Source organism: Aplidium turbinatum, chromosome 2 (genome assembly GCF_918807975.1).
Source record: "Aplidium turbinatum chromosome 2, kaAplTurb1.1, whole genome shotgun sequence".
NCBI classification, from domain to species: domain Eukaryota; kingdom Metazoa; phylum Chordata; class Ascidiacea; order Aplousobranchia; family Polyclinidae; genus Aplidium; species Aplidium turbinatum.
In genome coordinates, this window is record NC_137473.1 from 40,449,423 (window position 1) to 40,467,172 (window position 17,750).

At 40.7% G+C, this 17,750-nt stretch overlaps 1 protein-coding gene across 1 annotated transcript; it reads left to right on the top strand.

The window, feature by feature from the left end:
• The first annotated feature begins 7,754 nt into the window (after positions 1-7,754).
• Positions 7,755-17,184, top strand: LOC145764691 (translocon-associated protein subunit gamma-like). The gene is made up of 4 exons (XM_082576342.1): positions 7,755-8,021; positions 13,607-13,733; positions 16,267-16,362; positions 16,860-17,184. The coding sequence occupies exons 1-4, from the start codon at positions 7,889-7,891 to the stop codon at positions 17,059-17,061; spliced, it is 558 nt and encodes a 185-aa protein (XP_082432468.1). The 5' UTR covers positions 7,755-7,888; the 3' UTR covers positions 17,062-17,184.
• Positions 17,185-17,750: the final 566 nt, after the last annotated feature.

The following is a 17,750-nucleotide window of genomic DNA, read 5'->3' on the forward strand; positions in this document are numbered from 1 at the left end:
AGTTTGGAACAAGCTTCCCCCTACTATAAGAAATGAATGAAAAACTGTAAAAGGCTTTAAATCAAAAATGAACAAGCTAAATCTTTCTTGAAATAATCCTATCTAAGGATTACATGCACCAAACTTACTAATATATACACTTTTTTTTTGCCCAGAAATGATAGGCCATGTGTAAATTTATTAGCAAAATTGTAACGTTGTAAGTACTTCTACTGGCCTTCTGGTTCCTGTGTTTTTTAGTCCACAGAAGTTCGACAGAGTCTGCAGAAGTTTTTCCATCCTCTTCGACCAATCGCCATCTTTCGGTGAAGCGGTGGCCATGTGCTCCAACCAGTTGTTTTACCGTAGGCTATATCAATATCTTGGACTGGATCGTCAAGCTATTGTCTGATTGTTTATCTATTTTTCTAACATGCCGAATTGGATTTTTTTTTCACTTTTGTTATGGTTTAACGTGTAAAACATACGGCAACCCAAATTTATCATATTACTGTGACATGCCACTACTACATCCCAGCTGGCGATGCCTGTCGTTTTTGCATTAATTCAACGTTTGCTAACGTTGGATCAGTGTGGAGGTGACGAGTTTAGCTGACTGGGGTCTAAAATTATCGCTTTATCAACGCAACTTTTATCAAAGCACGCTTGATATCTTCAAGACATAACTTCCCTGGGTAACATTGAATTTCCGCAAGATGATGATGTTGTTTTTGCTAGTTTGTTTTATTTGTTTTTGTCATTGTTTTCATGTCGTCAATTTATAGCCTATCTATTTTGTGAGTCGTGCAAGGCCTATGGTGCGTTGCGCTTGAAATGGCTTTGCCCGTGGTAGGATTTCTTTGTGGGGTTTTCTTTGCCTGCCTTGCTCTTCTTTGCTATGAGCTAAACGCATCAAGACGTGTTCCCCTTACGACCATCAGCACTCTTGATAACGCACCATGGCCGATCTTCATAGCAACTGTCCATACAAATCTTAAATATATCAGCTAAAGCTATGTGGGCTAATAAAGCTATAGCCTAAATATATGCTGTTTTTGTAACATTTTCTTTTTTTATTTTCCCTTAATATCTTAAATTTTTCTGAAGGTGTTGCGACCGTGCCAAATTTCTTTCAACTCAATAACTTACTTCGGTCTCAAGCACGTTTTAACGTTCGCGTTTTGTCGCTTCTACCCTTTTCTCGACCTTTGCTATTCTGACGTGTATTGTTTTGATATGATGGTCAGAAATAAAAACAACTGAACTGAACTGAATATAAAGTATTTGTAATGCAACAATGCTAAGGGGGTCTGGGGGGCTTCGCCAAGTTGGATTGACTTTGACTGCTGCGCCTCTGGGCCCACCTACTTTTAAAATGGTTCCTCCATCCCTGATTCTGTCAATAGCTTACATTTAGTTCCATCAGAGCAAAAGAAGCCAAATTAAACACAAACATTAAGTGGCTAGAAATCTGGAGTGACCTTAAGCATAGGCCAAGTAATAGGCTTGAACGAAAATGCAACACGAAAAAATTATAGCCTAAGGGTAGATTCTAAATGAAATAATAACAAGTTTAGGCTACCTACTTTAGTTGTTAACTGAAATATTTCAAATAAAAATTTCTCAATGCAAGACCTTTTGCCCGGTGGTGTAGGCTATAGCGCTGTGCCTGCGGTAGTTAAGCCCATGAGCTACTGCTCTGCAGTAAACAAATAGGCCTACGACATATTTTAAGCACTACAATGATATGTTGCACATGTCATCCAAGTGACTCCTTACGTCTTGTTTTTTTTTTTTTTTTTTTTTTGGCATTAAAATATGGACAACATTTTCTGATACAAATAAAAAAAAATAAAAATAGACTGAGCACTAGAAAAAAGATCTAAATTCGCCACATTTCTTTCAGCGGGAAAGCGACCGCCCCCCTTGCTCTCCGACCATCTTCTACGGCTATGATCCAGCGTATACTTTTGTATTCGTGATAATTTTTTTAAAAACTTCTTAGGAGGGGGGAGCTTGCATTCAGAAGGAAACTCCACATCGCCGAAGTTTTTGTAACTAGCCTACGTTGTTGAAGTGGGCTGTTAGGCATTTTGGTATTCAATCAAGTTTTTTTGTTCGACAAACACTGCGTCATTCTATTGCCTAGTTTTTGTGGAAAGTGGAACAACAAAATGGTAAACACATGATCGACTACATTGGTAAGAAATGGCCTCAGCAGTGGGCGGGCTGAAAATGATGATGGAAATCTGTTGCCGGGGAATTATTTCATTCACTAGGTGCCGCTGAATGGAGAGCAGTCCTGAAATGCGTTGCTCATGCGCACACCCAACGAGTCGAACCAGCGCCGCATGATCTTGAGCCGGGTGCGTAACTACTGAGCTACCGGTACCGGTAACTGTGCGGACATGATGAACAAATGTAGGCTTATTACTGGATATTCATTACGATACATGCCTACATTTCCTCATAGGTACAATTTTGAATGCCTTTGGGTAGCCTACTGGCAGAGGTGGGCACTGGGCAGTAGCGCGCTACTTTTGTAGCGGCGCTACTAGCAGCGCTACTTTTTAGTTGGAGTACTGCAGTACTCCAACTAGTACTCCAACAGTACTGCGGCTGCAGTCGGGCGCTATTTTTTCCAAAGTAGCGGCAGCGGGAGAGGCGCTACTTTTTTTCAGTCGCACTCCCGCTACCCGCTACTTTTTTAATGTAAAGTGAAAAAATACTCGTTTTTTGGCAACACTGGCATGGTCAAGCACTCAAGCAGCTATATAATCGGTTTGGTTGCAAAGTTTTGGTCCTTTGGAAATCTCGTTTTCTGGTGTGGAGCTGCGATCCTGCGATCAAGGTATGAAATCAGGGTCAGGGCTAGGGCAATACGCAGGGCGAGTCCAAGGCGTATTACGGCTACGGAGTTTTGCTTCCAACCATTACAATTTGCGCGAAGAAGTTGACCGAGATCAGTGATCGTGTGACCTGTGAGGAGTTGAGAGTGAAAGTCCTTGAAGGGGTGAAGAAACGATTCAACAAGTGCTTCAACGACATGAAATGCGTTATGGCATCATGTCTTCATCCCTCCTTCCAGACGTCGTGGCTATACAATTTCTGCACTACGTTTCCACAGATGATGCTGACGCACTGCGTGAAAAACTCACGAAAAATGTAATTTGACTGTTGCTGGAGACATCAAGCCAGGTTGATACCGAGAAGAGTGACACCAACACCAGTGACGACTCTGTGGATGAATTTTTTGGTGTGTTGGCGCCATCCCGTGAAACGTCGGTGGAGAAGGAAACAGCAATTGTGGACGCCTTTTTTTCGAACAGGAGCAAGTCCTTGAGCTTTTCAAATACCGAGTGAAAACATCTGTTCATTGAATACAACACCCCCATTCCTTCCAGTGCTGCGGTGGAAAGACTCTTCTCTGTTGGAAAAGGTGTGCTTAAGCCAAAGCGGGTAGGACTTAGTGACGCTCATTTTGAAATGCTCGTGTTTTTAAAAGATGCGTAACAATAAATTTCCCTTAGACGTAACGACGTTAAAATGACAGTGTAAGCGAATGATAACATTCGTTTTCAAAGTCATTTTTGGGTCACTAGGGACTTGAAAAGTGTTTCCTAGTGTCATTTTAGACAAAAGTACCGGAGGAAGTAGCGGTAGCGCGCGCTACTTTGGTCCGAGTAGCGGTAGCGGGTAGCGCGCTACTTTTGTAAATTGGTAGCGGGTAGCGGTAGCGCGCGCTATTTTGGTCCAAGTAGCGGTAGCGGGTAGCGCGCTACTTTAAAAGTAGCGGGTGCCCACCTCTGCTTACTGGTAACCTTATGAGGTTTCTGTTTTGGAATTGGAAACCTTTCATTAGAGCTGAAAATACGCTCAAAATGCACTAAATTAAATACATCTTTTCAAATTTTTCAGGAGAGAGTCGCCCCGACTCTCCGCTCCATATAGCCTCAGTTTACCACCTGCTGTCGCTACAATGTTAGATGTATTGCCAGTGAGAAAGATATTCTCTAACGTAGAATTTGCGCCAAAATTCTATACGGTAGGCTACTTCATATCAAAACTTCTCAGATCTTGCAACTTCACTTTCAATTCATGCTCATTTTTTTTTTTCATGCTCTAGCTAGCTACTAAGGCTTATCTATAGTTTCCTGTAACTAAGCTAACTGTGCATTACTTCACACCCACTACACGAAATGCCTAGCTACTCCCAATTTCACTACCAAGTAGTGGAATTTATCCGTACTTTTTGTTGATCTAAGATTTATATACGTTTAATTTAGCCTACAGTATGAGGCTATGTAGGCTACGGTAGGCTATGCTATGTTTGATTTTGATAGTTGATCTGTGACGAAACAATCTGCTCAGTAAAACAACGCTTCAAAAACATGACATATAGCTATTAGCTTCTACTAGTCACCTCTCATGGTGTGTCGTTTCATCACATTTGTTTGTCGTTTCCATCAGGTTTACACCCGTGGTTGAAGATTTAGATTAAGTGGTCGGGAAGGCAAGGAAGCCAATCTTCGTGTCCACCTTAAGACATGCCTTTAAGTGTCCTGCCATAGACACAGCCGCATGCTCTTGAGCGGTGTCGAACCGGCGCCCTTTCGATTGCCGTTCCAGTGTTCTCACCACTTGGCTATGCAGCCGTTATTGTGCAACCGTGAGCAGGGGCGCCAGAAGCGGGGGACAAGAGGGCAAAATCCCCCCTTTTCCTCAACCTTTCTATAGATGGAGAACAGGGGGGCAATGGCACCCTTTTGAAGTCATGTAAGCTTCTGCACATTTTGCAATACAACAATTTCTGCTATTCGCTTTTAACCTAGTTATAATCTTTCATTGTTGCCTCAAAATAAGTTAATATTCACCACAAAAATTTACATCATTCTAACATAACATGGTGCCCTTCCGTGCCATTGTTCTTTGTATACCGGATACTTGTATCATAACTCGATAATAAGCTGATAGATGAACATTATCGCTATATCTTATCCTAAAACTTAAAAAAATTGGTCTTTCAGCCACAAAAGTGCCCCTTTTTCATAATCCTGTCCCCCCCTAGTCAAAAATCGTTCCGGCGCCCCTGACCGTAAGGCAGCTTGACTGGCCTAGCGCCACACCCTGACGTTTACACTCCGATATTTTATTGAGCAACCTTATTACGTCACAATGTTTTTCCTGTATTGTTCCACTTTTATTACCGTACTGACTGTTTTCTGCTGCTTAGCACGACTTTTAGTATCCCTTGCCCTGTTCAGAGTAGCCTTGTAGCCTAGGCTATGTCTGAGCACTCGTGGTATCAATTGCAGAAATATCCCGCCAATCAATCTCCGCATCTTCTATCATCACTTAGAAAATTCCATCCAAGATCGCTTGTTGAATTCAACAGACTTGTCATTTATTTACGTCTGCAAAATACTTGATCCAACTACTTGGCAAAAAGACACAGTAGGCTAATGACACACAGAGAAAACTAAATCATTGAAGTGGCAAAGAGATTGCGCTTAGATGAATGCAAAGCTGTGAGGGGACTTCGTGAATATGTAACTACGAAAAAAATATCCCAGCTAAGAGTCTTCAAAATTTGATAACGTCACTAAAATCCATTCCAATTTCATTGAGCGCGTGTAAGCGCCGATTTAACAAATGAACCTCATACTGACATCTGACCGTGCTTCTCTACACACTGTAACTGTTTATACGAATGGTCGGTCCTCCACTGAGAAAGTTGAGACCCTGCAATTGAGACCCGAAGTCGCCAAAGGTCTTATGGTTTTGAATACGATAAATGTCTTGAAAAATTGTTGAACTTGTAATTTTTTGTGTTATTGTTTCAATAAAATACGAACATTTACATTGAACAACGTTATATCATCTATAAACTAAGATACTTAATTTAGCAACGTATTAAACACGTACATCAAGTGTGTTGTTTCAAAGTCTTGCCTATTTTTGTATTTTTACTACTTTGGATTCAAAACACGCTTCCACGCGTTTTGTCACTTCCATTTTTTCTGAACATAAGCCATGAGTTGACATGTGTTGTTTTGACTTGGATGGCCAAAAGCAAACACAAACTAAACTAAAATATCACCTGTGATACTATAGACCTTTCATTATTTATAAAGTCTTATATATGGTCATTATTTATAAAGTCTTTCTTTGATATAAAGCAGGGGTCACCAACCTTTTTTGCATGCGGGCCACTTTGGCACTAAGGAGAGCTGTGGCGGGCCGCACTAATAAAATTTTAGGTAGGTTGACTCTAATGCTAGAAATGAACGCATTTCGTACCCAGTAAGTTATTCAGCGTTACATGTTGTTACTATTTATCTTAGAATACCGCAGCAACAAAATTAGTCGAACAACGCTACTGCCTGGCAGAGCTCCTTTAACAACACTTTTGACTTCTTTAACAATGTCTAATAAACGAGACCACTTGTTTTGCGCACTTGTAGCGAGGCGAACGGTTTCATTAGAATATTCATCGCCAAGCAAGAGTGATGTTGTCACTTCGCTTCGCAAAAGATATCTTGCAATTAACAGTTTCAGTAACCAAAGAAATGTTTGACACGTCGCAATACAGGCAACAACAGTGACCTGCTATGCTGCTAACATACCAGCGAAAAATAGGCTCCAATAACAGGGAGAAAGAAGCTAGGCACCATGAAACAAACGCTTGTAGAAATCACCTAAAAAAACGTTTCTATCGCAACTCATGAACGGTGTTCCCTCTAAAACAGCAATGAGTTGGTTTTTCATCTTTTCGTGAGAGTCTATAAAACCGTATTTCTCGATTATTAGACAACTGTCACTTGCGGTGCTTATCAGCATGGCAAGAATTGTTGATTAACAACATTTTGCAGTAGGCTACCAAACTAAATATTTTCATAATACAACCAGAAGTTGTCTTATGAAAATATAACCAACACCTGTCAGAAGATATTTCATTTTCTTGATACAACCAGAAAATGTCTTTAAATTTATATATAATATTTTGCCACTTTATTATAAATTGAGTTGGCACACCGGCCTATTTTGCTAACAAAAACTTGCTTAAAGGGAACACTGCTCGTGAAACACAATGACGGTGAAACGCACACTAGTGTTTACATGACACTTACAAACTTAAAATAAGCAACCCTATGCTCACAGACAATTTCGAAATTCGAAAACAGACGTTTTAATCAACCACTGGGACAGTGTGGCTGGACGTCGCATTGGAATAACGTTAAGCGACCCCCACCTAGAACTACAATCTGAATGGTCGGTCGGTGGAATCGTATGCAAAGCGAAAATATGCTTCCCGGAAAGTATTTTTTACCTTCATGCTCATTGACTCCTCAAGAAAAGTAGTTTTGGTTACACTTGTACGCTGATACCTTCCGCGGGCCGCAGCGATACACCGTGGCGGGCCGCATGCGGCCCGCGGCCGCCATTTGGTGACCCCTGATATAAAGTCTATAGTGGAACTGTATATATCAATTCAGTCATATCATGGTCATATGGTGTCGCTGTTTTGACACATCAACAGAACACATTTTCACATTTATTCAAAATTTGACAAATAACAAACTAAGCTTTTTTTTAATAAAAAGTGAAAAACTAGAAACCAAATTACACGATAAATTCCATTTATAAACACTATTGATGATTTAGACAACTAATTGTTTTATTTTGAAGTATTAGTGTCAGTGTTACTGCAATTGATTGAGTAGGTGTGAAATTAGTATGTTTGCCGCTTGTGAGTTTTTCTGAAATAGCAAACACGTCACCACTTTCTTCACTTGATAATCTAGTGTTTGTGATTAGCCAAGTGTTTGGAAAGGCTGTGCGCAGAAAAATAGGTTATTGTCAGTTTGATTTTTCTGATAGTTATCTCAAGCGAAATCAAAGTATCACTATGCCTGCAAAAGCATCAGCTAGTTTTAGCAAGGAAGAAGAGTTGTTATTGCAAGATTTTGGAAGAGACTTGTCCCGAAAATCTGTTGTAATTTTCTATATTCATGCCTTGTTCATTTCAGCAATTCCAATATGTAAGTTATCAATCATACGGTAGGTTACGGTACAATACACCTTTGATAAAATAGAATCAGCTGTACTTATTTTTCATTTTTTCTTTGCAGCAATAATAAGTTCCGGTTTTTGTTTTTAGCTTGTTTGATGGAATGTTCTCTTCAGACTGAGAAAACTTCCTCTGAAGCTTATTAATTAGGCTGTGACTATATTTACACCATAGTGAACAATATTCATGTATTTGAAGCATTTTTTAGTAAACAATAGAGTAACTGTTTAAGTTAACAAGTACGATTTTCAGACGTCCTTGAAATAAATGGTTGCAAATACACACATGGACTATATTCAGTGGTGTATGCTTTTTTGTTTGAATTTACAAATAAATAATACTATGTTCTTGCTTTCTGGAAAAATGTGCTTGTGATTGTGGAATCAGTCTGATGTTTTTCAATCAAATTCACAACCTACAGTTTGAAAAGCATTTTAGGCAACTTTACTAAAAACGAGGCCCACCAGTGAATTTCGGAGAGGGAGACAGGGGAAAGATGGTGTTCGCACGGCCCTGTAGCATAGGCCTTCTGTTTCGTTAGGTTATATATATATGTTAGAGAGCGATAATTTTTGTTTGAAGTATTGTAATAAATTACATTCGATATTAAACTTTCACAGAGGTTCAATTTATGCTTTAATCTGAAAACATTGCCTGTTAATAGACGGATGCAACCTAATTCGTACCATGAACAATTTGTACCGTCAGTTCGTACCTTGAAAAGATTGAAAGAAAAAATTAAAAAAAGTCGCTGATCGCAGTTTCCGCAAACAAACAAAAACTCTTAGGATCATTAGTTACCAGAAATTTTAAAATGTTTGCGGAAACTCACTCCGCACTCATGCAGCCTACACTGACCAAAGCCCACACTAAAAAAAGAAGCTTGATCTCAGTCTCATTGGCCATCTTCGGAAACGAAGGGCGAACATCATCATCATCAGAATACCTCAATGATTCAAAAGATTAGATTTGTTACACAAGGTCGTAAACTTGATCACAGGCACACACACACCTTCGTGCTGGAGTTAAAAAAAACTGTAGTTTGGTTGGAGGTTGTTTCATTATTATTGGCATTGCTATAAGATTTTTCACTCTTGAGAATGAACATTGCAGAGTGGTCTAAAAATACTTTTTTACATAACATACATCTACTGACGACTGTTAAAATTATTTATGTTCAACTCTAAGGTTCATCACATTAAGCTTTCTCATCTATGTGTATTGTGTATATATATGATGATAATGATGATGTTCACCCTTCGTTTCCGAAGATGGCCAATGAGACTGAGATAAAGCTTCTTTTTTCTTTTTTTAGTGTTGACTTTGGTCAGTGTAGGCTACATGAGTGCGGAGATGGCTGATGAGGCCTATCTGTGCGGTGAAACTTCTGCTGCAGGATGGACATTGGAAGGATGGTTGGCTAGGGCCAGGGTTGTTTGAGGCTCGGGCCTTGCAATGTTCTCGTTTTCTGACAGCAGATAGTGTATGGTGTTTCTCAGCTTATTCTGCGCCTTTATAAATAAGACTGCGCCATGTTGGTCGTTCTGCGGCTAAGTCTTCCCACGAATCTACGTCGATGGCGAATTCTTTCATGGAAGCTTAAAGTGTCCTTAAAGCGTTTTCTTTGACCACCTACATGACGTTTGCCGTTAGTCAGTTCTCCGTAGAGCAGTTGTTTAGGAATGCGATGGCTCGGCATCCGGTGGACATGACCAGCCCATCTTATTTGTGCCTTTTTTACGAGGGTAAGAGTGCTGGGCATGTTTGCTTTACTGAGAACTTCGGTGTCTGGGACTTTGTCCTGCCATCGAATCTTGAGGAGCTTTCGGAGGCAGGAGAGGTGGAAGTGGTTCACCTGCCTTTCGTGTCTCCTATAAAGAGTCGAGGCCTCACATGCATATTGCATATATACAGAAGGGTCGTCAGAATAACTGCTTTGTAAACTTTTAGCTTTGTGGGCAGCTTGATTCCCCGCCTCTTCCATACGTTAGACCTCGATCTACCGAAGGCGATAGATGCTTTGGCGATTCTGTTGTTGATTTCCAGGTCAATGGTGGCTGTGTTAGAAAGAGTACTACCGAGATACTTGAAACTTTGACATGCATGTAGTTTCTGGTCGTTTACAGTGATGAGTGGTTTGCTATAGGATTTTCCAGGGGCTAGTTGATACATTGCCTCTGTTTTCTTAGTGCTGATTGTTAGTCCAAAATTATCGCAAGCAGAGGAGAACTTATTCATTTGTTGTTGGATTTCGCTTTTGGAACAGGCGTTCAGGGCACAGTCATCCGCGTACAGAAGTTCTTTAATGACAGTTTTGGTAACTTTGGTGATTGCTTTGAAGCATCTCAGGTTAAAAAGTTTTCCGTCACAACGATAGCGAATTGGAATACCATTGCGGTCTTCATCTCTGAAAGCATCTGTCAGCATTGCTGAAAACATCATGCTAAATAAGGTAGGTGCCAGGACACAGCCCTGTTTAACGCCGTTTGTAACTGGGAAGGCTTCAGAGAATTCATTGTCATCAGCAACATAGGCCATCATGAAATTGTCTTACAATGGAGATGTATGTGCTTGGGCATCCGTATTTGTGCATGATCTTCCACAACCCTTCCCTGCTCACTGTATCAAAAGCTTTTGTCAAATCCACAAAGACAGTGTAAAGGTCTTGGTGTTGCTCCATGCACTTTTCTTGAAGCTGTCTGGCCGCAAAGATCATATCTACAGTTCCTCGGCCCTGGCAAAATCCACACTGGCTTTCAGGGAGAAGGCCTTGCTCGAGATGGTTCAAGAGGCGGTTCAGTAAGACACGAGCGAGAATTTTTCCAGCAATTGACAGGAGGGAGATTCCTCAATGGTTGTCGCACAATTGGTGATTTCCCTTGCGTTTGTAAATGTGCACTATAGATGCATCTTTGAAGTCCTGGGGAATTACACCTGTAATCCACATTGACTGGAATAATTCAATAAGACTGTCAACAAGGCCCTTGCCACCTGATTTGTAGATCTCTGCTGGTATAGAGTCAGGTCCAGGGGCTTTTCCCAAGGGTAAGAGGTCGATGGCTTTCTGAACTTCATCAACTGTTGGGAGGGCGTCGAGTTCACGATTGGTGGTTGGTTACCTGAGTGAGGTGATCAATGGCTTCGTCGTTTATCTCTGAAGGCCGGTTGAGAACGTCATGGAAGTGTTCGGCCCACCTTAGTAAGATTTGGCTCTTGGTAGTGAGCAGAGTTGATCTATCGATGTTAAAGAGAGGGCGTAGTTTAGAGGTGGACGGACCATACACAGTTTTTAAGGCGGTGTAAAAGCGCTTAGTGTCGTGCCTATCTGCATAGCTTTGGATCTCATCAGCTTTAGCACTGAGCCAAGAGTCTTGCATGTTTCGCAACTTGGCTTGAATCTTGCTGCGTATATTGGTAAAGGCAGTTTTCTTGGAAACATCCAAGGGGTTACGCTGGTGATCTCTAAGTAGAAGTCGCTTGGCTTCCAGCATTTCCATGATCTCTGCATCGTTTTCATCAAACCAGTCTTGATGGTTTCTGACTGCGGGGCCTAGCACCTCAGATGCGGTAGAGTGTACTGTGTCTCGTAGAGTGGTCCATTGACTTTCAATGTTGTTATCACTACTGGTTGTGGTTGAGAGATTGTTTCTCAGGGCACATTGAAACTCCTTCACAGTGTCAAGGGACTTCAGCCGGTCGATATTGAGCCGTTTTGTGACTGTTTGGCCTTGAGGTCTTCTCTTGGGCTTGATGTGAAGCGATAGGTTGGAGACTATTAAGCGGTGATCAGTCCAGCAGTCAGCACCTCACATGGCTTTGGTCACACGTACGTCATGTTTGTCTTTGGCTCTGGTTATGACATAATCAATGAGATGCCAGTGTTTAGAGCGGGGGTGCATCCATGATATGTTACGGGTAGGAAGACGGAACATAGTGTTTGTGATAGCTAGGCCATGGGTGGTACAGGTTTTTAGCAGAAGAAGACCATTGCTATTGCACTTTCCTATACCATGTTTTCCAATAATGCCATTCCAGACCTGGTGTTCACAACCAACACGGGCATTGAAATCGCCAAGAATGAATAACTTCTCCGATTTGGGGATGGAAGCAATAAGATAGTCTAATTCTTCATAGAATTTTGCCTTTGCATCGGTATTGTTGGTCATGGTGGGGGCATAAGCACTAATCAAAGTGGCATTGTTTTTGCCCAGAGGAAGCTGCATTGACATTAGACGGTCGTTTACCTCATTAAGTAACTTAGTTAGTTTCTTCACATGAAGAGACTTGATGGCAAATCCAACACCAGACTCTCGGCGTTCGTTTATGCTGCGGCCACTCCAAAAGATGGTGTAGCCACCTCCTATTTCAGACAGATGTCCTGAATCAGCAAAGCGAGTTTCACTTAGGGCAGCAATGTCGATGTTGTAGCGGGCTAGTTCTCTGGCCACAAGAGCAGTTCTGCGAGCAGGTCTGTTGGAGTTTGGGTTATCGAGCAGTGTTCTGACATTCCATGAAGCTATTTTGAGACTATAGAATTTTCTTTTGTTTTTTTGACCGCGTGAAGGGATCCCCACCAGCTGCGGCAGGCTGGCCAGGGTACGATGGAGCAGGCGATTTTTAGGGCACCTTTTCTAACCCTGTCCTCAGACTACAGAGGCGAGCAGAGCATTCCTAGATAGGGCTGCTCGGTCGCTCAGGGGGCTGCCGGATTCCACTGCTGCTCGGATTCAGTGGAGAACGACCATATGGCCTGAGCCGCCTGTGTGTGGGATCATGGCTACAGCTTGGGTGTATCCGCATCATCTGGTTCGCCGTTCCTCCATCGCCACAGGGCTTCTTGATCCAGGATCATGACTTGCGCGTGATTTTGTTTTAAGTGAGGAAGGGCTGCGCGGGACTCCAACCTCACTCTCTTGTCTCAGGTTTCAGGGTCCAATGGCAAGACATGGTCAAGACGATTGGGTGAAGCATGAGATGCAGCAGGATGGGTCGTAACGAACGTAACGTAACGAACGTAATGGGTCGTAACGATGACCATAACGTCTATGTGTCACGTCATGCTCTTGGGCAGTGGGCACGTCCTGCAACTGTGATACTGGATGGTGCCTTCCTGTCCGTTGAGCTATGTCCAGTGATGAGCTTCTTCCGCACAGTCTGCCACACATCCAGGTTTGAATAAGGTGACAAGCCGGAGTGGTGTTATTTGACCCATAGCTGGGGCCCTGACAGGTGCTACTGCTACGGGCCAGAGCAGACCTGGGAGTAATGGAAAACTAAGGGGTAACTCCATATTCCCCATAACTCCAGAGTTCCCACACTGGAGCCTTTCCCACCGGTTGCAGTTTTTAACGTCATGCCCAGGACTATATATATGATATACATCATTTCAAAGCTTTCACATTTTTTTTATTTATTAATAAACCAATTGTGGTTGCACTTAGTTAGATAAAACAAAAAGATTATTGCAAAATATAGAGTTTTGCAGTAGTTAGGTTGTTGTTATACTATGACCCATATGGTCTTTTTCTTTGGTTCTAATTTCTGCTTCATAATCAGGGCTTTTCAATCGAATTCATCAGATGGAGTTGACAGAAAATGCGATATTATTTGTTGTTGGTACTTTGGTTAGTACTTACCTGGTATCATTGGCATACAAGAACAACAAATTTCAGCTGAAACATAAGTAAGCTTGTTAATGCTTATGGTTTATCTCCTTACATTGTGCATGATGATTTTTGTTTCCACATGTTAGTGTTCAGTAAAGTACTTCACTATGTAGAGTAGACACTAAGAATCTGTTTTAACCTGATGCTGACATCAGGCTAAATAAGCAACAATCATGCTGCTAAAAGCGAAACTCAATCTTTTTCATTAAAGTAGGCTATACTAATAAAGGTTAAAATGAAAAAGTACTGTTTGAAAGCTTTCATGATAATTGATTATGTTAATATTCAGTAGAGCCAGTTTTTGCAACCTTTGTTTACAGCTTCCAAAATAGACAAGATATTTTGAGTTATTTCAGGAATTTTATGATGCAACTGTTTTATTTTTTAAATGCAACTTTTTCCCAAGTATTTTGCCTTTTCGATTCAAATACAAGTTGAACAAAACATTTCCAAGTAAAATGTTTTGTTCAACTTGTATTTGTATTTGAATCATTGGCTTAAACTAAATAGGGAATTAAAAGTTTTTCAAGACTCTGAATGTGTCATAATTTTTTTTCTGCTACTACATTGAAACTCATGTAGGACATGGGACTACAATGAAATAAACTTGATTGGTTGCACTTGTCAACCAACTTTTACCATTTTTTTTGCGATGAATCCGTATCTGTGCTCGTGTGTTTTAACAGGCCTCGAAACTGAAGGTGGCCATGGCCGCGATTAACCTACAAAAACCGACATTTTGTCCGCCATGAAGTTCCGAGAAAATTTTACGCAAGCGGCCTTGTGAATAAAGTACTTTGCCACTTATAATCACAAAGGGTTAAAAAGCAGTCAAAGTACTCGATAAATCACAATACACCCTGTCTATGCTTAAATTGTTAACATTATTGATTGACCAAGCAGCTGATGTCTGACATAAGCAGGATGCAAGTGACATCACACACACTTTATTGTTGCGATATATTCAGTCTTCGAAATTAACGTCGGCAAATGCATAAATGGCGCATTAGCGTCGGAAATAAAAATGCCTTGGCCACACGAGCGCTTATAAGGTTGGGGTTAGACATTCCTCCCAGTCGTTACGCCACAGCAATAGATTTGTTCCTCAGTCAACACCCTGATGGAGCTCTGCGAAAGAGGCGTGTGGATAGGTATCAAAGCCCGAAAGTCGCAAAACGTGGACGCTTCATTGCGAACTGCAAAGACTGTAGATTTACAGCTAAGCTATGAGCCTCTTGATGTTTCTGATGACGCGACAACCTCGTGCTCCGATACAGCATCTGATGATTCCGATTCTGACAGCTAGTTCTTTATCAAACAGACTGTGTTGTTCGCAGTATCCCAATTGTGCCGAAATTATGTTAGTGTTTACGTAAATCGAGGCAATCTTCTCGCAGGGAGCTATTAATTTGTTACAGGTACCTGGTTGAGCAATTAACGTTATTTTATGATAATTCAACGTTGCTAGATGTCGAATTAATGTAAAACAAACGTAAATTTCTTACTGGGCATTACGCAATATAACCCGCCGGGAAAATTAAATCGATTTGTGCTGACTCGAACGTTGAATCAACCCAAAATTAACTTACTTTCCCCCCACCCGTGAGTTATTTAACGTGAATTACTGTAACAGCCTGCGACGTGAGCATCTTGCTGCTCGCTTTATCGCTACTTTTGGTATTATTACATCACAACAAATCAAACAAGTGCGGTCGTGATAGACTACTCTAGTATATTTTTCGCTTTCCATTTTACATGTTTTGGTACAATTGTTTCGTAATAAACGTTCACAGCAATTGCCGATGCAATTTCAACTTTTGTCGTTTGGCCTCGGCAACTCTTCTGCCGAAGTAAAAACGTGTTAATTTTGAAGACTGTATGTTGATGCGTGTCGAAGTTCCGATGGCCGCCATGTGCTTGCGATTGGCCGCCGAATAGCTTGCTTCAGTCGGACACATTTGGCCGCCGGAAAAAAAAGTTGTTTCGAGGCCTGGTTTAGAACATCAATTTTTTTAAATTTACCCACTAAGATATTTTAAAAACTTAGCAACATTTATAAACTAATCTACCTTTGTTTTAAAATATCCTATAATTTATCATTTTAAAGTTTCACGACACTTGTCATGTATACTGTAATAATGTTTTGAAACAAACAAAAAATAATGGTGAAATGCACATTGCTCAAGCCTTTATGGGCCAAACAGAAAACCTAAATGTCTTCTAAATGTAAAATTGTAATGTGTTAAAAATAAAGTAAGGCAATATTTGAAATCAGTGTCAATACACTTAACGTAACGGTCATCTCTGAATACAATTTGCTGTTGACCAACGTGACTTACTGTAATATTCGTTTGGGTTACAAAAGTGTTAAAACCTCAGTCACCTACTTTCATGGAAACACTTTCAGGGTCTCGACAACTGGCGCCATATGACCAGCAGTGCCTTGAAACTATTCACCTGCATTCTTGTGTGCATTTTCGGTGGCTTGTGTTAATATTAGAATTCCTTCACCTTTAAGCCTACACAAAATTCCATTTTCTTGCTTTTCAGGATTGCGCAGAAGCGTGGCGAAGGTGTTGCTGCTGAAGTTTACAGCAAGTTTGCACAAACGGACAAAAAGATATCCAAGAAAGAGAAGGATGATAGGTAAGTTAAAAGGAAAGATTGATGCTTGAACATTGAACAATCTAGGTCGAATATTGACTTAGGCATTTAGCCCTTGAGAAAGTCCAACTTGAAAAAAAAACCCATACATGCAGAGACATTACAACATAAACTTGTCTTGTACACTAGTGTTACCCATAGATGAATGGATTGGTTTAGGCAGCAGAAGCGTATTTGCCAAATTTTTATGTTTTAGTTTGTAGCCTAATTGCTTTGAACAGTTTCCGTTTTTAGATAATGTTGCAATGAGGAGTTGATAAGTAAAGTTATGGGATTTTGGAATAGATTTATTGAACAAACATTGCTAGGCTATATATCTGAGAATGTCATTACAGGCGTTTCTTTGCTAAAAAACACACCTGGCAACTTTTATTTGACACCCTACTCTTGAGAAGGTAGTTTGGCATCCGGTACTCCCAAAAATCCTTGGTCTGCTGACAACTGAATATACTTGAGTGTAAAACTCTCTTGCTTTGCAGGATCTTGTGGAAAAAGAACGAAGTTGCAGAAGCGGAATCGATGCAATTTTCTGTGTTTTACAGCAACTCGCTCTTCTTAATTTTGTTGGTCTTGATGTCTTTCTTCTTTTTTAAGAACTATGCTCCGATGATCAACTACGTCATCACAATGTTAGGAGCAAGTGGAATCACGGCACTTCTGTCGACATCATCTAAAAATTAATGTTCAAAAATGAAGCAAAATGAACTCCATTTTATAAAAACGTGTATCGCTTTGTGATCACCGTCTACATATGAAGCAGACATGATACCGAGAATTAGGTTGGGAATAAAAGAAAATATTGTGTGGCTTGTCTCATTCCGTTATTTATCACATCAGTGTTGGAATTGTACATCTCGCTGAGGTTACTGCTTTGAGACCCAGACAGCAAATCAGTCGTTTTTTACATTGATTCCACGTCTGGCGAGAACAAAAAAAGTGTCGAACTTTTTCAAAATCAAATGTGGATCTCAGCGCTTCTCTCTGCGGTTTGCTGTTTCTCGGAGTCTCGAAAAACATTGTGGGCAAACAAATTCTTACGGTAACTGGCGGCATTGAGTTTTTGATACACCTCCATGTCAAACTACCGTAGCCTACTAACTTTTCGACGCACCTAGTAATGATTTGATAGCCCAGTACTGAATAAAAATTCTACTAAAAGTTAAAATTGTTTAAAGTCTTTAGCCTATTAATACTACAATTGTATTTTCTCCGTCCATATTTCCTATTGGAAATAGGTAGACTGTTAGTGATAAAATAATCAGTGTTTCTCCACAACCCATTTGTTTGCAACAACCAAACGTGTCAATTATTGCTTACAGCTGAATAAATCTCACTATTGAATCACAACCACAGGTTGCAGTGAAGCACGT